General features: G+C 46.2%; 1 protein-coding gene across 5 annotated transcripts in view; it reads left to right on the forward strand.

Annotated features, from left to right (window-relative positions):
* Nucleotides 1-22,499, forward strand: part of RGS6 (regulator of G protein signaling 6) — a gene marked incomplete at both ends in the record, with an annotated part of 270,505 nt that overhangs the window by 235,798 nt on the left and 12,208 nt on the right. For 3 of the 5 annotated variants that reach the window (XM_082000783.1, XM_082000785.1, XM_082000786.1), the window contains one exon: nucleotides 11,406-11,495. In XM_082000783.1, coding sequence (XP_081856909.1) covers nucleotides 11,406-11,495 — 90 coding nt within the window. Of the gene's footprint in view, nucleotides 1-11,405; nucleotides 11,496-19,280; nucleotides 19,335-22,499 lie in introns of all 5 variants that reach the window. The other 2 variants (XM_082000782.1, XM_082000784.1) reach the window with 1 other exon arrangement.

The following is a 22,499-nucleotide window of genomic DNA, read 5'->3' on the forward strand; positions in this document are numbered from 1 at the left end:
ACAAGGGGCACCGTCAGGAAAGGTCAGTTCAATTAAACAGTGAACTACTTAGCAGGATGTAAGCTCCCACAGGAGTTATCAGCATCATTGAACAACCAATGTGGGGCCCTGCAATATGAAGCAGGCACAGCCGGCTCTGGAAGGTAAATAGATTTGGGCCCATCTGAATGGCCTCTTTTGGCTAATGAAGCTGCTGTCAGCCAAAGTAATTCATCTTTAACATGGGAACACAGAGCTGTGAGTGTGACAATCATGGCTTATCTGTACAACACATTGCTAGTTTTTAAACATTTCCCCCCTGCCACCACCTTCAAGCATCTCCTTGCCTCCCTTGAAATGTCCTTCTGCCTTCAGAAAGTCTTTAATCCTTTCCTCAGTCCCTTGGCACTGGGAACTAGTATCACAAGAATGCGTTGTGTCTCCTGATAGTAATGGTTACTTGTAGGGGCATTTAGTGGTAGGCTTCAGAGCCAGGTATACTAGAGTAAGGTAAGCCACATAGTTGTCTTTGGAATTACCATCCTGTTTGCTTCGTTTCATTTTCTTCATTAATAAATAAAATAGCGTTTTAGATTGACATTCCTTTATCTTAACTATTAGTTCAGGCAATTGTTTCTGTGAAGATGATTCAGGGAAATTCAGTTCTAATCCGGGCTCAGTTAGGGATTTTAACTGTATTGTGCAGATCCTTGGCTAATTCCAGAGCAGCTTTAGACCATAATGCCAAACTCCAGGCTGCTCAAACCAGAAACGTACCTGGCCCGGATTTTAATCATAGAATCACAGAACAGTTTGGCTTGGAAGGGATCTTTAAAGGTCATCTAGTCCAACCCCCTGCAGTGAGCAGGGACATCTTCAACTAGATAGGTTGCTCAGAGCCCCATCCAACCTGACCTGCAATGTTTCCAGGGATGTGGCATCTACCACCTCTCTGGGCAACCTGTGCCAGGGTTTCACCACCCTCATTGTAAAAAATTTCTTCCTTAAATCTAGTCTGAGATTTAAGATTTGGGCCCAATTCATGCTCTCAGCTGCCCCAGGTGTTGGTTCAGTTTGTTCTGTGATAGAGATAATGAGCCCTTCCAGGATTCATCAGTGATCAGTACTCAGTTTGCATTCCGGTCCCATCAAGAAGCTGGGAGCACTGACAGAACTTGTCAGGATCCTGTTGAATTCAAAAAAAAACTCCAAGTGTAAGCAAGGATCTCTTGGAAGTAGAATGTCATTTTCTACTGAGAAGGGAAAACGAGGGGTGACCTCTCTTCCATTGACTTTGTCTTTTCAAGCATGCACAGGATGTGAAAGCAAGCATATAGAGGAGTGTATGCCTGGTGCCTATTCAGTGGGCATACAGAACTCCTTTGTAGGTATTTAACAAAATCACAGCATGGAAGGAAAACATGAAAATAATAATTCATTGTGCATCTGTATCATCTTTCATGTAAGAACTTGAAGAAACATGATTGCTATTTTCTTAAAGTCTCACTCAGTCACCCAGTTACATGCATGCCTGTAAAGGATGGTGACTAAGGATGGAGAATCAGGGTAGCAGCAAAGCAGCTCTGGTTGGCAGTGCAGGCAGTCAGCAAGGGGGCATGGGGCAGACCCAGGCACTCTGCCTTGAAGCAGGGCTCAAGTCCACCTGAGCCAGCTCTGGCCAGAGACCTGGCTACAGAAAATTGAAAGCACTGCAGCACTGCATCCATATGTATGCATGGGTGGTGCCCCAGGGCTCCTGAAGGCTTTTGACAGCCTGGACCTTCCAGTGGAAGTTAGGGACTGTATGGGGACTTGACCTTTATTCTCTTCTTCTCGGCTCTGCTTCTGTGGGACGGGAGGAGAAAATCCTTCCTTATGCTGCACTCCAGTGCAAACAGAATCTAAAACCATGACCCCCACAAATACACCCAGAAGAGCAATTAGGTGTCTGGAGCAAAAATAGGGAAGTGATGGTGGAGGCTTATGCTGGCGTGCCTGATGCTGCACAAAGCAGGAAACAAAAGACTTGAAGCAGAGGTCTACAGAGGAGCAAATACTCAGTGTTGTTATTACCTTTCCAGGATTTTTTTTCGAAATGTGCATACGCACCACACATCAGAAGGTACTTCTTTTATCCTTTGCCTTTCATTTTAATTTGTGGTTTAGTAGTTATGTTTTATGAAAAACATCTAACATCCAGCCTCTGTCTTGCTGTTGCCTTGCTGTCTCTGAAGGCATCAGGGATCAAACTCCTGTCTAAGCTAATGCCTCTCTGTTACACACAGGCAGAAAAAGGGCTAGGAAAAAAAGTCACGAGTGAGCTGTCTTCTTGCACACACAGTGCCACAAGACAACAGATCTCTCCAAATGAAAGATCATGGGAATGGGGTGACAAGAAGAGTCAGCATATTCCCCCAGGACAATAGTCTGCCTGTTTTTTGGAGTGATGATCCTGCCAAGCTAGCTAGAACTGCATGCACAAGCAATAACAGTGCCTCATGTGCCAGACATTTCCTAACTCAAAAAAATACCTTTAAATGGATTACATGGGAAAGTCTCTAGCTTGCTTAAAAATTGAATTCACCACTCAGACTCTGGGACTCTTGTGCCAATAGTGTGCACTGTGCTTCTTGAATGCAAGAAACAACTGCATGTTGAATCCAGAGCAAGAGCATCTCCTCTTTGTGTGAAGGTCAGGAAGCAGCTGACGCTGTTCTGTTTCTCCCAAGCAGGGACTGAAAGTGCTTGAAGTGCATCCGTTTCTACCCAAGAAGCCAGGACTCCAGGAGTCCACTTCTCATAGACAACGGGTCAATGTTCTTGAGGTTGACTCAGTTCCACACCTGCCAAACCCACATGCTGCAGGAAGACTGCAGTCTTTAATTTTTCTAAGGGTTTGTTATCTCTTAAAGTGTTCTCCCTTCTAATATAAAAAAAAAAAAAATCCCTGGGGAGATTTATCAAAAATGTATTTCACATTTCCCATTCTCAGCCCACAGCAGGTATGAATGTTGTTTACTGCCAGGATGGGTCTTATAGGCAAACAGTTGTAAGATGTCGATACGCATTTGTAGCATGAACTCCAAGAGCTTGAGCTCAATCATTTAAAGGCAGTCCAGGGTGATACAGCAGTAGGTATCTTACAGCCAAAATATTTATGAGGCATGGAAGACTGTTTATGTATCCAGCACATGTTCTTTAGGTAGGCATCCAAGCAGGGCTGGTGGTCCCTATCTCAGCATAACCACCTCTACGCAGAAGCTGTATGCTGCTTGTTTCTGTAGGGCTGCATCCTGCTCTGTTGCTGTCTCCTATGGGACACAGACTGTCCCAGTAAAACAGAATTTTGTTTTTGCTTTGTGACGGGTTCTGCATATTCCTCTCCATGCCACAACTCAGCTTTTTGGTAGAATTTTCTATAGAGAAAACAGAAAGAGGAAGCTACAGACAGCCCTGCAAGTGCCAGGGTGTTGTCCAGAAAGTTGTTACATTTCATAGCTATACGACAGCATGTATTGGAGTGAAAACCCCATCTTCATTGCTGCAACTTCTAGATATTGTATTGTTTGGAAAAGAGATACCAGTCTCCCAAATACTACACAAGGTTGTCCCCTCCTCCCAGGCAAAACTGGTTCACTTGGGCTTTTTGCCAGTAGCCAGGATTTGGCCCATATTGAGAGAATTGGCCCCTTAGCCACGATCATTGTTCTCAAAACCTAAAGCGGCTCATATGGTGTTAGACTCCTGGCAGCCCATTTTTTTCTCCCAGGATAGCCCTTGCTATATTTAGGACTAAATCCTCCTGCAGTACCAGACTGACCCCTTAACTGTGCACCGCTCGACAACCTTTCGCCTCTGTAGTCCTCCTCCACACTGCATCTGCCACGGACCCCCCGGCAGCTCTGCCTTCCCATTTGTATGTTTGAAGGTATGAAGCAAACTAGTTGTCTCATCAATTTACAGAGGAGCCAAAGCTAAATTTATGTGTTACTTTTATCAATGCACTTCCCCACAAAAGATTTACATTGTGTTTCCCACTATGTATCTACAGGGCTAAACAAAGGATTTCTGTGTATTACTCAAAATGAGCTCTCATTGCTTACAGTTATCCCTCCTGCTAAAGCTCTTTCTTGCGTTCCTCTGCCTTCAGCCCAGTGTAATTTCATTTGTGGCCTGAAAAGAGGTTTTGTGCTTTTTAGTTTAGCAGCGAGGTTAGTCTGTGTTACAGTATAATTATTCTTTTTTTTTTTCCTTAGTAGCAAAAACAACTTGGTTGAGTGTGAAGAAACTGCGCCAGCTAAAACTGTGGGTGTAAATTATTGTGTCACTTAAATAACTTGAGAGTGGCCAAAAAGATATTGCTCAGATTTTCCACAGCAATTCACGCTCAAGCCAAGACCCTTATGTGCCATTTACCAACCTGAAACATTTCTTTTCTAAACTATAAATCAAGGAGAGCCTAGCACTCCTGCAGCAGCCAGAGCCCTCATTTACCCCTCGCCCTGCTACATGGCAGTACTGCCAGGTACCAGCGAGGCTTCGGGAGGAGGGATCTCACTGGTTAATGCATGCAGACAGCTCAAACCCCGCAGGACAGCAGTGTTGAGGAGAGAAAAATCCTAAATGCAGGGACCAGAATAAGCAGATTCAGAGGCATTCTTAGTGGGGATTTGGAGACATTAAGGGGAATTGGAATAAAACCCCTGTGTTTCCCTGCTTCCTCCCCACCACTGGTGTTTTCCCATCAGGTTCAGTCAGGGCAAGTGTGAAGGTCTTTTCTTCTGCAGCTTCTTCATCTCAACTGTGACTGCTACCAACTATTTCAGCTTCCAGAGCTGATGCAGCACTTTTTCATGCTTTCTCCAAAGTGCATTTATTTCAGCACCGTCAGTTAGACTGAATGGCAATTGATCATAATTGCTCCTAAAAACTGTTGCATTCAGTAGTGGCACAAGTAACTGCTAAAGAGGATTAGGTCTCCTTTTTTTTCTTTGGCTTTTTGGAAGATCCAGGTGGTGATGTGGTAGGGGGTTCTGCTGGTCAGGCAGGATTCCTGAGGATGGGCTGGGAAGTGTGAATAGGATATGTCTCCAACAGCCCCCAGCTAGCAGGTTTTGCTGACTGCAGCATGCATTGTGTCCTAGCACAAGGGGTTAACCTCACCTCCTCTGCCACAGATGTCTGTGCAGAGTAGAGGTGCTGACAGAAAGGCATTAGGCTGCTGCCAAGTCTAATTGGAAGGTGCAGCAGTCGCATAGCATGTGCTCAGAAAAGCATCTCCCTGCTTTCTCCTTGCCACATCCTCTGTGCTGTAGAGACAGCTCTTCCAAAAGCGAACCCCGGGCAGGTCCTCAGCTGGCATCCGTTGTCATCCTTCCAGCAAAGGCCACAAGGCATTCACGGAGGCACTGCTCTGTCGTGCAAATCTGCAGTAAATTCCTCCCCAGTGCCCAGCATACAGGTAGAACAAACATTAACATTCATTGCGGTTTGCTGTTATCTATTTAGTTGTTTAATCTACTGCTTTACATTGCTTGTGGGCTTTCCTTCTAATGGATTTGTCTGACATTCTGCAAATCTCCCTTGCCGTTGGCCAGAGGGGCAGCTGCTGGTGTTCGCATGCTTGCGGTACAAAGGGGTCTCCAAATCAGCTCTCACTAGTTTAATACCAGGTGTTGGTGACAGGGTGAAGGGGTGCTCCGAAACAATCCAAAAGATGTTAGTGGGATACCTACAGCAAGGAGGTTTCTGACCAGTTTACAAAGAGCAAAGTGGGCCCTTGGGGCTCAAGTGAATCTCAGTAGCTATCTAGCCTTAGTGTAAGCCCCCCAGAATGGGCTAAAAATGTGCTAAATGGGAAACTTGTGCTTGAAATGAGGAAAGAATTTGCAGTTTCCCCAAATTCCCCCTCATCATCTAAAGCTTACATCTGTGTTTAGGCAGAAACAGGGACAACTTTCTATCAGCAAATGAAAATTTAAGGGCTTTCAGGAATCTAACTGGTGTTCAAAGGTCATGAGAACATTGTGCTTGGCCTTCACAACCCCCAAAAAGTCTCAAGCCTGTCACAAAATGTCACAGTGGGTAAGATATAGGTGGGATTAGGAATGGATGTTTAACAACCAACACTCCTCTCGTCTCATACATATGATTCAGAGGAAAGAACCAAGAGTTTCTGCTAAAAAAATGTTCTTAACAGACAACACAGTTCCTGAGATCTACCAGGTGCTTTGTGCAAGTCAGGTGTTGTTATTATTTTTTTATCATACCATTTTTTTCCCCACATATTTCTTGGTTGTTCCTAAGGTCCTGCTTGGCTGCCACCCATGCCCTCCTCAGGGTCACAGTGTTTTGACTGCAAGGAGAGAGAGAGACCTGAGAGCACGTTGCGGCACATTGATTTGAAGCAGGTGCGACTTTGAGACAGTTTCTGCTATCTCAGCCACCTCCCACATTCCCGTCTGGATTGCAAACTTTCTTTTTTTTTTCTCCTCCTTTCCCGTCTTGTCAAGAAAATTTACAGAGCTCGTCCTTCATCTCTTTCCAAAGATAGAGCCTGTGGAAGGAAAACAGCCGAGAGATGCTGAACCTTATCAGGGTTTATTTCCCTGCACTTAAGCTGTCAGCTGTCAGGGGCGGGATTTTCTCTTGGTTTCACATAACTGTAGAAAAGTATTTTTTGTGCTTTACCTGGCTGGTTCCTTTGTTTTCTAATTCACAGAAGTTACAACATTTCCTCCTTTAAAATCTACTGTTTGTTCTCCTTTATATCATACAATGGCGATGGCAAGTGGAATGGTTACGCTGTCTGAAGTGTAACTCTCATGATAGAAGCCTAGGCACAGAGAAGATGCTCAGTGGAGCTGGAGAGCTGTGTAGTTCTTCCCACCACGGAGGACATGTGATTCAGGTGCACAAAACACGAAAGGGGATCTGCTTTTTTCTCAAGAAGAGGTGCACGTAAACCCCATTGCCTCTCTTGCCTTGGTTCAGGATCTGGGGAACAACAGTTCTGGGAGTGTTTGACAGCAAACCTGCTCTGCTTGCAGGAGTCTTGTAAGGGAATGGTTTGCTTCCTGGAGATGAAATCCACTGTAATTACAAAAGCAGGTTATTGTGTCACCGTCCACGTCAGACTGACATTTCCAAATGTGCATCTGTCCTTGCAGGGGAGCATCAGTACAGCCAGCACTCATCAACAGCATGCTGTGTGAAGGACTAAGTGACCGATCAGCTCAGAAAGCCAGCTCATCAGGGCTTGCTCGCACATGTCAAGTCAGTCCCTGTCTCCACTTGTAGCTGCCACCGCAGTGGCCTGAGATGGTGGCCTGGTGCTTAGAGATAGCTGGCAAGGGTGCAGGGGAGATCAGTGGGCCATGTGATGCCTGTCAACTCCTGGCCAAATCTGGAAAGACCTTTTTTTCCGCCCACCCCGCTTTCTATCTGGCTTTCGAAGCAGGGTGTTTCTACCTTGTTCAATGGCTTAGTAGATCACTTGGGCAATTTTGTTAGATGGTTGTTTTTTTTGTTTTTGCAATGTGACTCCCTAAAGGATTGCTGTCTTAAGGCTACAGCAGGGAGCTGGGAGTCTGGGCCCTACCTGGGAAGCGGTACCCAGCAATGGCTGGGAGATGCTACACTGCCTAAATGGAATGTTTCTCCTGCTGCTGTGCAGATGTGGCACAGGAACTTCCCATGGCACTTGCAAAGAAATGTCGCAGTGATAATTCTGGCCAGACTGCTCACAGTGCAAGAAACTGTAATGTCCAGAGCTGCAGCTGCATTGTTAAAAATTACACAAGTAGTGCATTTGCTTTGTGTATTCAGGGAGCCAGTAATAATGAGCTCGTTACCCTGTAATAAACAACTTCACAAAATGCAGAGTTTTCTCAGCATAAGAATGGGAAGGCTCAAATTTCTTGCCAGCAATGCCAGGTATGTCAGGGAGTGTGCATGTGTATAAAGTGCATCACTAGAGATGCTGGCTGCAGTTGGAGGTTTCAGTCTTTGGTGAGGTTGTGCTTCCTCTGCACAATGTGATAAAGAGGAGGAACAAAAGCAGTTGTTCAGTAAAATAAGAAGTGAGAGACCAGTGGGTTGCGATGATGCAAAGTGAGTTAAAAATCCATGATAGAAGGGGACAAGCCAATTCACACAAGTTGCACAGAGCAGCTGAGTCTGTGGACGCACCTCTGTTGATGAGCCCATTGCTCAGGCTTCCACGGAAGAATATGCTCACTTGCTAGACCTCCAGTAGCTTTCAGTGTATTTACGAAATGAGGAGCGGCTAAACACTAGCTGTAAATTCTCCCTAGAAAATTGCAGATTCTAGAAAGTATAGCAGAAAATAGCTTGGTGGCAAAGAACAGAGTAGGCTAAAGATCAAAACAAATGTTCTAGCCACTGGTGTTTCCTGGCCTGCAGCTAGATTTGTTGTGTAACTGGGCTGGACGCACGCTGCAGCCACAATTTTAGCAGGAACCTTCATGGTGCAGTCTCAGCGGAGGCTTTGGCTGCAGCAGTGTAAGCTGTCCTGTACTGTTGCAAATTGGAAAGCAGTCTTTGCTGACCCGAGCGACTGGCTCAGACTTCCCGCAGGTCCTTCAGAAATGCAGCACTGTAAAATAAATGATCAGTGTATCATTCGTGCCTCTAGTCCAGAGCTTCTTCAAAGCAAGCCCTTTGAATTCTTGCAACTAAGCAGCAAAGTTTGCTTCTGAAGCTATGTATGTCCCTCCCTTCCCCTGTGCCCAGCCTTCTTTCTTCATTAGCATTCGAAGCCTACGAATAGTTATTCCCTGTTTGATTGTACCTTTGGTGGACAGCTGAAAGGTAGCAGTGTTGCTGTTCAGTGATTCTAAGATGTGAAAAGCAGAGAAAATGCTTCGTACCCGTTAACTAACGGCAGTGGCAGTTGGGCTGTGGGTGCGCAGTACTCCTGTTTTTCAGGGACGGGCTTCAGTTAAGAAGTCAGCTTGTGGTTTATTTCAACTCAGGATCAGAGTAATTTTTCCCCTTTCCCACAGCCAGATTTAAGGTCAAATACGTGAAGTTATCTTGACATATGCAAGAATGATAGTTGTGGCTGACATGCCGGCAGGTTGTATGGCCAGCCTGGTGTGTTCTCCTTTGCCTGCAAACAGCTCATGTGATCTGTCTGCACAGCAATGAAAACTGAACGTTATTTTCCAAAAATGTTACTATTGTTTTTCAGAGCAGACCCACCTGTCTGACCACAGGTAAAGAAACCATTTGGAGTTCAAAGGCAGTAAAAAAAAATTAATCACATGTCTATAAAAATGTTGATCAAAATACCCCTGTCACCCACGACCTTACCTCAGCCCCACACACCTTCCTGCCCACCTCAGCACCCCCTCCCACCAGCACCTTGCATGTACTGAGTGCTACAAGAGAAGACCACTAAGAGGAGGGAAGCTTTGGAGACCCCTCAGGCCCTTTCCTGTAGATGGGCTACAAGGTGGCTGCCCCACTTACTCATCAGTCTCCTCATCATCCTGGAAGAGGAAGGAAAAAGACTTTTAGGCCTATAGTTAGGTGGGTTTTTTTCCGAGGTAATGAGGAAGAACTCTTTAGGAGGACACAGGAGTCTCTCTGAGAAACCTTAAGAGGTAAAAGTACAGGTGAACTGGTTGCAAAACGGTTGGGTTTACATCAACTGAATCCTGAGTTTCTGCTAGTTGAAGTATTTGAGAGAGGGCTGATGTTGGAAATCCTTATTCACACCAGGAAAATAGAAACCTTTTGACAACGATATCCATGACATGCATTATTTTCATTGTTCTTGTCTTAGCACATACTTGGCTCATTCTGTCCTGAATAAATAGAACAAATGTCCCACAGCTGGATATGAAATCTTATGGCAGTGCTGTAGGTGAAAAGCATAAAGCTGTGCCCTCTCTTGTGTTTTTCTGCAGCAAGGAAGGGTAACAGTTGCTAAATGGCTTTATACGACCATTTCTATTGCAAAATCTTGTGCTATCCTTCAGATAGATAGTGCTACACAAATGAGGACCTGTCAGATCTAAAAGCAAGTATGGAAATTAACCAGTAAAAATTGTTCCACACCAGACTGTAGCTCAAAGGATACGTTTATGCTGTGTCGTAGGAAAACCAGTGGCAGTTATGCCCCTCTTAGGACTACACTGAATAGTGCGAGAAAGCTGAATTAAGCAGTTCTTCTGTGTATAGACAGGTCATCACTAATTACCCATGATGGTGAAGATAAGGGAATTCTGCTTGGCTTGTTAACACTGTGAAATAAGCTATGCGACTTCAGTCTGGTTTGGCTCTTCTAAAGTTTCATGTACAATGGCTTTAGGGCAGGAGAGAATATTTCACATTGGATAAATCAGTATAGATAAAATTGCTCATTAACTCTATAAAAGTGCTTCCTTGGGCAAAGTCTAAGAGAAATGTCCAGGGTGCCTGATTTTCTCTTGAGTTCCTTTAGTGTGTTCTGAGTCTTTATTTGGTCAAAGTATTTTGATTTTATTTTCTTGGCTTTTGGGATAATATCTATTACAAATCCAGGGATAATTAGGAGGAGAAGAGCTGACTGTGTTAAGGGATTCTCAGCAGGAAAGTAAAACTAAGCAAGGAAATTGGAAAAGGATGGGCATGAAGTTCTGCTGCAATAAAACACCACTTTATAAGTTTGAAGATGCATGTAGTAAGTGCTCTCAGAGCAAACTGTAACAGTAGTTTGACTTCCTAGGAGAAAAAAGACCCTGTAGGAGGGGCTCATAATCATGACATAACTTTATACGGTTATGTATAAAGTACTATATACTATATATCTATATATGTATAGGACTATACACTATACATCTGAGCTAGGTGTATAACCTCCTTGCATAGTCACCAGAGATACAGGCCTTTTCAGGATGTTAACAGGTTGGAGTGCTTTAAGTATGTGTCTTAAGTGTAGATGAAACACGTTCAAGTATCAGTTCCCCTCCATGAACAGGAGGGGACTGCTGGATGGTAGTTCAAGTATCTATGAGTGGTAAAATGGAACCTAATCTATGGGACAATTTCTGGTGGTTTTTTTTTCCTTCTTGAGACATCCCAGTAGTTTCAGCCTAGCTAGACACCTGCTTGTAATCTGGGGACTTCGGAGAGTTGCAGTCTTTGCAGAATAACACTGATTACTGAATAATGTGTGCCAGCTTTTGGGGTGAGGGCCATCTCATTGTTTTGTGTTTGTACAGCCCCTGGCACAGCAGGGTCCTGCCCCAGGGTGGACCTCCTGTACACTGCCACAACACAGATAATCAATAATAGCAGACTTAATTAGAACTTTGATCAGTCTGTCTTCCTTCTAATTTGCTGTGTTTTAAGTCCTTGTGATGTCTAAATGAGGTTTGATAACAATTCTCTGTCTCTCATTTCCTCCTGTCCCACAGGAGCACATTTACAAGCTGATGAAGAGTGACAGCTATGCGCGCTTCCTCCGTTCGAATGCTTACCAGGACTTATTGCTGGCAAAGAAGAAGGTATCTGTTGGAAAGGACGTGCTTGCATCTCTTAGCACCTCGTGATTCTCGCCTGCTGCTTGCTGCTAGTGTGAAAATGAAAATATTGGGGGTTTTTTCTCCTTTATTTAAGAAAGGAATGAGCACTTTTGTTTTCTTTGCTGGGGGCACAGGGTACGGCATCCATATGCACAGCCTCAGTGTGTCTTTTGGGGAAAACATGGTGACCCCAGGTAAAAATAATATGGAAAAGTGTTTGTCTTGCACAGCTGTCTCCCAAACTCAGTGCAGGCAAATAAAGTTGTATTGCCTCTTCCTCATGACAAAGATGGTGTCTGGTATGAGAAGCAGAACCCATCAGCCTATTCATTACTGGTGCAAATTTCACCCATTCTGCTTTTCACCTCTGTAGCCTCACCATATGGTCTTCCCTTTGGATGCCTTACCTATAGACCCCCCTGCAGTGATTCCCATGTGCCTTTTCTCCCTTTCCCTTGCTTTTGGCTCCCCAGAGATGTTTCCTTTTCCTTGGAGAGGAGAAATAATTGCAACCCATGCAGTATTCAAGAATTCCAGCCACACTGTCTCACAGGAGAACTGGGTTTGAGCTCTTCTTAGCCTTTTTGGTGTCTGCATGTGCTCTGCCAGCACCATGTTTCCGCCAGGAACCCCCAGTTCAGGGTAGCAAAGGAGTGGTTGCGTAGAGTTACGGCAGCTCCTGTCCAAGTGTCCCTTCTTTCTGAGGGGGTTGGGAGGTAAGCTGCTGATCTCTGCATCTGTGGCTGTGTTCAAATGCTTCCTGCACTTCCTGACTTATGTAAGTCTACATGTCTGTCTGTGTGCATGTGCGTGCATGTACACATGTATGTGTCCCACTTCCATGTGGCTTCCAGGACCATACATAAACTGACTCCTAACTCCTGCAGCCTGAGTGTGTGGTTTCCCATCACCATCTTCCCTGCTGTTTTTCTGCTGTGTTCTCTGTGTGCTGCCAAATTACATTGCATCGGCACAATACAGTGAAATCCCAGTGGTATTTTTGCTCTGATTGTCATTGTGTGCCCTAAAAGCATGCATATGGTGACAAAAGGAGACAAACCCCTCTGTCTGCTGTGCCTGGGACTACTGGCAGGTGGACTAGGGGAAGGTAATGGAGGGCAGCAGTCAGCCTTATCTTTCAAAATGTCTGGTTTGAGACAGCATAAAACCAGTGCTGCTTACATTTGGAAAGGTTAGACCTGACTTAAGAGTTCAGAGGCTGTGAGGAAAGAAGGAGGTGCAAGGCAAAGTCTTCTGATGGTATAAAGCATAAAAACCTTTTCCATCTTCTTACCCCTATCAGCTTATGGTTCCCTCCACTCCCAAGTCTTCATTGAACACGTGGGGGTGCATGTGCTTGAAAGCAGGAGAGTTTTCTCCTCCCAGCTAGACCAATCAAACTGGAGGTGGTTTGGTTTTTTTTTTTTTTTGCAATCCTTGTTTGCTGTCAGATCAAGCCCTGGATGTGTCAGCATGACATCCTCATCCCCCCACAAACTGCCGGAGGAGCAGGTTTTGGTGTCACGTTAACACTGCCGTGAAAGTAAGAATCAAGTTTCTCTTAGAAAGAGCTGTGGGTGCATGAGTAAACATGGCAAGGCACAAAAAAGGCAGGAGTAGATCTGTGCAGATGCATTGTTCATCAGCTTCACATGATGCGGGAGGGGAGTTGATGTTACTCCAGAATCTGTAAAGCTTTTTGCAATCACCTTGCGTTGTGTTGGGCAAGTGAACGTTTCTGAAACAGTGTAGGTACGAAGATGCTGACAGAAAAAACATGAAGTTTCTCTACGCTGGGCTACACAGTAGGATCGTTAGTACCTTTGATGCAGCTTTGAGAGGCATCCCTTTAAAATTCCTCTAAGTAGCTGGACAGCAGAGGAAAAGAAAAGAGAAACCTAGTGGCATATCAGAGCCTGCGTGGATGGTGGATTTGGTTTACAGCCTGCATGCAAAGTCCTGGATTCACTGATGTGAGTAAAAATTCACTGCACTTGTTTAAGACTTCATGAGTATGTCTCTCTGGGGCATGAGTATGTCTTGCCCCAAAGACATTATCCTAACATTGCTTGTATGCCACACCGATATGACATAGCCTTACTTTTATTACTGAAAATAAGTTCTGTCAGAAGCACAGCATGATGGACTTGGGCTAAAAGAGTTGCTTGCACAAAGCAAATGAGCCTCTATGGCTTGAGGTTCACACATGAATATTTTGTGGGTAAGTTTATGTAATTTGGGGTCTTTTGCCCTCCAGCGCTGGGTTGTGGCAAGATGAGAGGGCAGGAAAAAAGGAAAGGTTGACTGTGTATCTGGAGCACAGGACTGAGAGCCACAAAGTCCATGTGCTTCCCCCGAGTCCCCCACTTACTCTCTTGTGTAACCTTGGGGAAAAGAAGTTTCAACTTTGCCTGCCTCATATCCTCTTCTCTGTCGAATGGGAATAGTAATAGCGACCTGTTCAGTAGGGAGGTGGCAAGGCTTGATTAGTGCCTCAGAATCATGCTTGACATTTTTGAGATTTGTAAGGTACCATAAGTTTGAAGAGTTACTTTTTTTCCATTACAGTACAATAACCACAGATGTGGAAGCTTCCCCTCACTGCTCTGGGAGTGCAGTAATGGAGTGGAGGGAGGAGAAGTTATGGGTTGGGACTGAGATACAATGACAGAATTATGAGGGGGACCAAGGAGGATAAAAGGAATACATTGTTCACACCACTAACTGATGCCAGACAGTGGACGTAGGCTGCGTACAGACCAGGCATACATACTTTGTTAATCCATGTTAGATTTTTTCCTCCATTCTTCCCAGTGTCATTATTACAAATAACCACAGTATTATTGGCCTCGATCCTGCAGATTCATGGTGCTCAGCAGGGAACATGAGGTTGGCCTCCAGCAAGGGTGTGATTGGAAGCAGTGTGCTGCAGAGGGGGAAAGCTGGGTGTAGCTCCCTGCCTCGCACAGAAGTTCCCCTCCCCTGCCAGGCTGGAGGAGAGGAGGGATGAGGGCAGAGCCCTGTCATCGGGAGGAACAGCTGTACACCCAGCCCAATTTGAGTTCTGTGCCTCCGTGCCCAGCCTTCCCCCTGCAGCAGGTCGGGACCATGGGGCTGCTGAAAGTGGCTGGCTCAGCGGCGAAGAGCTGGATGGTGCTGGTATCCCCGGCCTTTTACTTGTGTATCCACGCAGCACGCCCCAGCCGTGCTGTGCAGTCAAGTGTCGACCTGCTCCTGTTTCTGCTGATACGCACATTGCTGCAGGCTACCTTACAGCAGGTAATCACCACCACGCTGCCCCGCAGCCCTCCTCCATGGTAGCCAAAATGGTGGCTGGATGTCCTTACACGGCGGCGAGCCTCAAGTCAAAACGAGTGCTGTGACAAACCTCGCTCGAGGCAAGGAGGAGTTTGGGCAGGGTGACTTGGCTGCAGAGCAGGGGTTTATTCCCTGGGGAAGGAGCAGTGTAGATTAGGTAGTGCACCGTGGTAGGGGTGTGGGTGCACAAGAGGTTTGCTGACGGTGACGGAGCTGCCAGACACGTGCTCTGCTAGTTATTTTTGGGAAGGGAGAGAAAGGAACAGAAAAGACCTTGAGGCACTTTCCATTACTCCCCGTAAAAGTGAAATGATGACATTGGTGGGCATCTCTGCGTTGGCTGGCTGAAGCGGCAGGCGAGCTGTCACAGCTCCGGTGCTCATGGCAGCCTGGCACAGGGTGGCTTCCTGCCGCCCAGCCCTGCCCACAGGCAGGGGAGCATCGCGGGAAGGCGGCGCAGATGGGCTGTAAAGCCGCGGGAGTGATCCCCATTGCACCGGGGGAAGAGCAGGTTGGTGTTTGCTTGGTTTAGAGCATTGTTGTCCTCTCCAGATGGTTCAGAGAAGGGTGAGTTGTCTATGGTCCTGCAGAAGTGGACACAAAACAGATGCAAAATGCAGTTCCAGCCATTTGGTAGCACTGTACATGCCCTTTGGCTTTCTCGCTTTGGGCAGGTGCGTGACTGCCCGAGAAGCCAGGGACCCACTCCTGGCCTTTTCCTGAACCAGGGCCAGGATTATCCTTTATTTTCACTTGACAGCATTCCCTCTGGAACACATGTTTTTCACCAAGTTAAAGTTCAAAAAACATGTCCCCCCCCCAAACTACAAAGTCTCATACTAAGAAAAGCATTCAGTAGCCAACAAAATTAATCCTGGGATGGAGAGAGGGAGGGAGAAATTTTTGCAGACCTTCAGTTCAGAAGACCAAGCTTCTGGATATATTTCCCTATCCCTTTTCAGATCCCTGCCAAAAAGTCCGCAAGGCAATGGCTAGGAGCTTCATGCCATGAGGGGCAGGCTCCATTTTCAGCACACACCTTTTGAAGCATTGCTTTTATCCAGACCCTCTATCCCAACTGCTCTATAGGGTCCAGGAAAGTTCCTACTGCAGATTCTGTCCCTGTATCGGTCTCATCAGGGCACACATAAGCAGTTTGATCCAGTGGCAGGACTTGGCTTGAACGTTGTAAAGATGCTGAGCAATTTTCTCATAATTATTTTTAATACTCCATGTCAGATGGTTTTCATAAGTTATTTCTACTTACACTGCTCTGTGCCAGCACAATCTACACAAAGGAACTTAAAATTGGGGTGGCTGGGTAAATAATTAATCATGAAACAAAGGAAAATTTGGAGGAGACAGTCAATAATTAGTGAACGGCTCCTAAGTGGTGAGATCTATTTTTCTGCACCTACCTGGGCTGAGAGGTTTTCATCTGCAGCAGGGGTGGTTGCTTTGTGTTTTATCCAAATGCACATGTCCTTTGCCATTAGCTGGTGGCATCTATTGGTGTATTTACTGGCGAAGAAGACCTTTTTTGCTCCTAGGAGCACTGCTTGACCTGGCATACACGCGTGTTTCTCTGCCCTTTGCCTTCGCAACCTGTGTTTGTGCAGATGCTGCGGCAGGTACGGCTCTGGCGTCCATGTCAGAAACTTCCTCCGCAGGACCCCAGATCTCTTCACAGGTCTGAGAAAGGTCTGACTCAGTCTCTTTTCTTTTTTTTTTTCTTTTTTTAAACTTTCTTTTTTTTTTTAATATCCTCCTCCTGCTGCATGAGGCCACCTCCACACCTCTGCACCGCGCTGGAGAGATGCAGGCAGGCGGTCACCTCCGCAGCGAGCTGCTGGCCACGTGGTCTGCAGGCAAGCAGGCAGGAAGAGCGTACAGCCAGCACCCAGGCACGCTGCCATTAAAACCGCTCAAGCCGGCTCATCGCTCTGCAGCCAGCCTGCCTCAGCTGCTTTTTATTTTACCAGAAAACGTCATGCTTTGACTCAGATCTGGATGCTACAGGGATGAGCTTTCCATGCATCCAGCTGGTCCCAGCCTGCTGTCCCCACGCCAAATGTGCAGGGTTGCTGCAGCCTGTGCTGGCAGGGCTCTTCTGTGGGGCACTGTCGGTGCTCTCCATGCCTGCTTCCCCACGCATGTCTTCGGCCGTGGAAAGGAAGCAGCCTTGTGTGTGGCCACCTGTGCTCGATGAGCTCTCAGCACCCGGGCAAGGTGCTCGTCATCTTTGGAGACCATGGTCCTGCCTTCCTGCTGGGGGGGAAGCTGCATCGCCTTTTGCTTGGTGGCAAAAACAAAGACCCCCCGTGCACGCCAAAGCTCCACTTCAAAATGCATTTGGGCCAGACGCCGATTTTTCCAGCCCGCAGCAGTGCGATGCTGCAGACTCCGAGTGCCTTTGCTCCCCTAGGGAGCCTCGCAGAGCACTCTGTCTTTTGTCTGGGTATTTCTTCTCCTGGGTGAAATTGTGCCTTTAATCTGGCTGCCGGTGGGTCTCGCCGCCCCTGCAGGAGACCAGCGTGGAGGCCCGGTGCACGGCCACGCACCTCAGCCCCGCTCCTGACGCGTTCAGCCCGGGTGGCAGGACCACAGCCCCTCTCTGTCGCGCCCCGCTGTCTCGGGTGCAGGGACACCGCTGAGCCTCCTTCAGGGAGGGCATCTGCGACGCCCTGAGCGCTTGCACTGCTACGCTCGGCTCAGCAGAAGAGTGAGGCTGACGTTTCATTTCCCTTTCCTCTCACATGCAGGGAGAGGCAACTAACCTGTGGGTCAGCGCATGCTAACTACTCCCTTGGGGAGCACTGAACTGGGTACATTACAGCTTCCATGCCAGCCAGGAAGCCTGCTTTGTCGCTTGGTACATGCTCTGAGGCCTTGGCTCCATCCTCAGGGTTGGCTAAAAGGACGTGTCTCTAGCTTTCGCTTTTGATACCACTTTTGGGACAGCAGAGCTGATGGTGTGGCTTCCTCAAACGGTTATAAGTGGGCAGGTTGCATGACTCTTTCTTCTGGACAAAGAATATTGCTTGTCTGAAAAGGGCCTTATGTTCTAGTCTCGTCTCTGGTGACGCAGCAAGGAGAATCATCCCCATCTGCCTGGGGTGCTGCAGACTAACCTACCTTGTAGACATCAGAGAGCTGCTGTTCATGGCAGCTGTGATGAACATGCAGAAGAATCAAAAGGCTTTGACTAGACTCACCTACACAAGTTCTCATCCAATTTATCTGATGTGCTTTCGACTTCCTTACATCTTCTCTATCTGGTTTTTGCACTGGTGCTTTATCCTGAGGGTTGTTACCGCAGCTGAGGCTGTGGCAGACAATATGGCAGGTAGGAGCCCCTGATGAGCACCTCCAGTGCAATGCGTATTTCCAGTGCACTGTCATGCACCATCATTACTGTGGCTTTCCCTTACATTTCCCTTATCCCCTTTGCTGCAGTTTTGCTTCACTCTTATCACCTCCATTTCGCCGGCTCACCACATTAAAACAAGTTTCTCTTCTGGAAATCAGCAGTGCCCCAAGCTTTCTGACTGCAGTGATCTTTCCTTCATATTATTGAGTTTCTTCTCTTCTCCATAACAATTTTTTTTCTCTTATATATTCCAGCAAACACGCCAATAAATTATTTAGTTCTTCCTTGTTAGTGACAATTAGATCTCCCTTGTGCCTAACGAATGAAGAGCTGCAGTAAGCAACCTTCAGGGATACATTAATAAAGCCATGATGCGCACGCTTGTCTTCTCGCAGTGAAGTTGAATGTCTTCTTGCGTATTAGTCCTGTACGCCAGATACAAAAATACCTGTGCCCCAAATCTGCCTGTATCTTGCCGTGGCCTTGCACAGACATCGATATGCTGTCCTGTGTTCTGATGTAGCCAAACTTATTGGAAATGTGCTTCTACCCTCTGGATAAATAGAGGAGTGTAGGTTCCCTGGCAATGAGTTCAGTGGTGTTTTTCTTCCACCGCTGCATTCACTCACACATTGCTTTCTAGTATCATAAAAGTTACTGTGGTTTTTTTCATATGTCTAAGCAAGTAGATGGGAGCCTCTGATCAGCTGTTTGGCAGATGTTAACCAGAATCAGAGGTTCCAGCTCAAACAGCCGCAGAAGGAAAATTCAATGAACAAGAAATCAATACCAATAGCTGTGAGACACAGCAATGCACAGACGCTGTTTGAACCATTCAAAAAACTCACCGGAGAAAAGGTGACATTCTCTAGGAGTAAAAGTAGTGATGTCTCTCATTCTTTAGGGGGTTTTGGCTTCTAATGTTTGCTGTTGCAAACATTGATTTCTGCTTTTTACATTTTTTTATAACTTTTTACCCTTTGCTGCTTCCTTATATTTTTCTGCTGTTTTGAAAAACTGCATTTAAGCTGAAGGGTTTTTTTCTGTATTGTTTTCTCCCCACTTTTTTCCCTGTTAAGCCAGAGAATGAGCAAGGTCGTAGAACTTCTCTAGAAAAGTTCACTCGCAGTGTGGTAAGTTCCTTTTCTTTTCCCTCCTCCCTTTCCTCAGAACTTAATTTTTGGTTGGGGGGAATGTGGATGCTTGAATTTTTATTTCATCCTTTATTTTTGCAGCTAGCATCTTTGCAGCTTCTCTTTTAATACTGTAGCTCATCTAAATAGTAGCTCTAAAGAAGAGGGGCAGGGGGAGCAGAATTCCATAATGCTCGTTCTAGCTTATCACTGCAAAAGCAAATTGATTTTTGTCTACAGCTGAACACAAGGTTGTCTTTTTGCTGTGTTCCCACTACAGTATTTGTTGTGGCTTTTCCTTGCACAATGAAGTAGAAGAGCATGGTTCTCATAGCACCATTGCAACAGCATCCGTATTGACCTCCATGCATGGTTAATGGTACCGTATGTATATACACATACATATCCACCCACAGCACTGCAGACGTTTCCTCCGTTGCGCCCGTCTGTCAGTGCTCACGTAAATAGTGGGGGGCGAGACCCTTTGACTCGTTCGTGATACCGATACTAGAAGAGGAGCGCAGTAACAGCAAGAAACACGACACTTAAATCATTCAGTGGGGAGGTGGGGAACGGTGGGACCTCAAGGGCAGCGGACAGATGTCCTTTCCTCTCTTGTCCTTCGCCAGTCTCCAACCTCCAGCCAGTCTGATGATGGGGAAAGCTGGTTCAGATGTGAGGGATGCTGCAGCACTGGGCAGCGTTGGGCACCAGCCAGAGCTGCTTCTCTCCAGCCCCCAGGGCAGGACCCTGGAGCTCTGGCAAGACCCACTCATCCCATTTGCTTTCAGGGATCTGTGTGTGCAGCAGATTTTCTAGAGAAAGGGAGGAGTAGGGAGAGGGGAGCAAGACCGGAGAGCAGATGCTGCAAGCAAGGTGGAGGAGCAGGGATACCGGGCAGCAGGGCGTGGGACAGGCTGCGTGCATGGGGTGGCATAGGGCAGGCACGCGGCTAAAAGCTGAAGATGCAGCAGCTGGGTCAGTGGGGAGTTACACTTGTGCTGCTCAGTATCAGGTATACTTTGACTTGATATGTCGTATCATTTTGGCATACTGCTATGGTCTTCATGTATCGCCCATCATTAGCTGGAAGGCAATACCAGGACAGCAGAGAGTCGTCAAGCAGTTGATTCCCGTACAAGCTACTGTACAGGACAATATTTCATAGGAAGTTCATAGTCCTTGTTATGTCTTTATAACAGCTTTATAATGAAGGCTTTGGACTATGTGTATATACAGTACATATGCTTGCATTTTTATGTGTATGTATGTATATTTATATATACACTATTTGACGGACACATGGCGTATAAATATAAAACACTTGCACATAAAGATAGAAAAGGGGAAACTGCACAGGTAAGTGTGAGCTGTCATAGAGCAAAAGAGCCTGGAGGGGTTCTTTCTGACGCTGCCATGCTACTGCACAAGCAAACCCAAATATAACATGCAGAGCTATGTAGTATATCCACTGCCAGACTTCCTGGGGAATGTATTTATATAGCTAATGCATATGCACACATGTAAAATATGTTGATACAAAATATATCACTATGCCCATCTGCATATTTACTACTTTTTAAGAGTCTGCCAGTAAGAGGAATAGGCAAGATTTTTTTTTTTTTTAAACAAACTATGCAGAAATATTTACACCGAGTGGTAAATTCTGCTCCCAGATTTGCCAAATACATGGAAAAGTAACTCTCACTTTACTAGACTGGCTGGGTTTATAGTAGCACAGCCAAGGACGGATTTTTCTCTTGCATTCGATTTGAAGGGTAACTTGACAAGCGCAGCTTGGGATGGTAGAATTATAACATAAGTACCTGTAAAGAAAAGCATGGTAGATTTGTCGGCACTTAAGTTCATTTTTGTCTTACTGGCTAGCATACTGTAAACATTTTCTTTCATTTTTCCTAATGCAGATGTAAAATGTCATCCTCTGATGGCATGGTAGCTACAAGAACTAGGAAGGGCCTGGATGTTTTATACTTTGCATTATGGCAGTTTGTCGCTACCATCAGATGAGGAAATAGTCACGATGTTGGCATGTCATCATGTCCTCAGAGGACAGCATTACCAAAGCAGTAACTGCACGGTGTATGCAGGGGACTAAATTAAGACAAAGTTAATTCTGCATGCTCTAGTTCCCCAAAATTCACTGCAGTTCCCCGACTGCGTAGGAGTGGAGCCGTGCAGCGGCCCTTGTTCCCAGAGCTCCACTATGCCTTAGTGATTGCTCATTACAGGATCATATACTCAAACTGACTCTACAGAGGCACGCTGAAGTTAAGCATATGCTTAAGGTTTGGCTGGAACAGAGCCTAAGTGCTCAGCTCTCTTCAGGAGGTGGCCCTGAGCCTATTTTGCGAACAGAAAAATAGGAGGTCAGATTTCCAGTGACGGCTATTAAGAGGAGTTGTCCAAAACAACCAGGGATAGAAGTTTATTTGCCTTAAGGAGCCATTGCTGAGATACAGTTGTGGCTCCCAGACTGGCCATACTATAAACTGCCCGTGGACCTGGGCCACCTCCAGACTGTGCTGCTCTGTTTGGCACTGGGAGGGTGCAGCAAACCCCTGGGGACATTTTTGAACGTGGCTGTGGCGTGTGACCCAGCCTTTTGGGAAAGGACTGAATTGAGGTGATGGAAGGCTTGGCCTTGGCGCGTGCTCCCGGCCGCTTCGGCGGATGAGCTGCCTGCTGGGGCGGCTGGCGGAGGTCCGCGCCAGCCTGGCCGGTGCTACCCAGCCCGACGTGCCCCGCAGCCTTCGCACTCACTGGGAAGCCCTGCCGAGGTTACGGGAAGTGGAAATGTAATGCAAAACTTGTGACAGACCTCCAGAACTTTGGGTTTTGATAGAAACGTGAATTTTAAAGTAAATTGCACTTGAATTTCAAGATTTAAATATGGATTTCAAGAACACAATTTGACTGAAGATGTATGTCATTTAGCAAAAACATCAGGAAAATTATTGGTCAAGGAATTGCTCAAAGACACTTACAGTGGGGCATAAAGTGTCCTGGCTGTGTTTGTTCTTTCTGCATCACCATGATTATTAGTAAGATCATGAGAATATTTAAAATGTGTTTTAAAATACGGAGCAAATTCTCTCCCAGCATCAATCAGTTACTGCTTCCTGTAGTGCTCTGGCACTTCAGGCC

The sequence above is a fragment of the Phaethon aethereus genome (assembly GCF_964289735.1).
Source record: "Phaethon aethereus genome assembly, chromosome: 5".
Taxonomy (NCBI): domain Eukaryota; kingdom Metazoa; phylum Chordata; class Aves; order Phaethontiformes; family Phaethontidae; genus Phaethon; species Phaethon aethereus.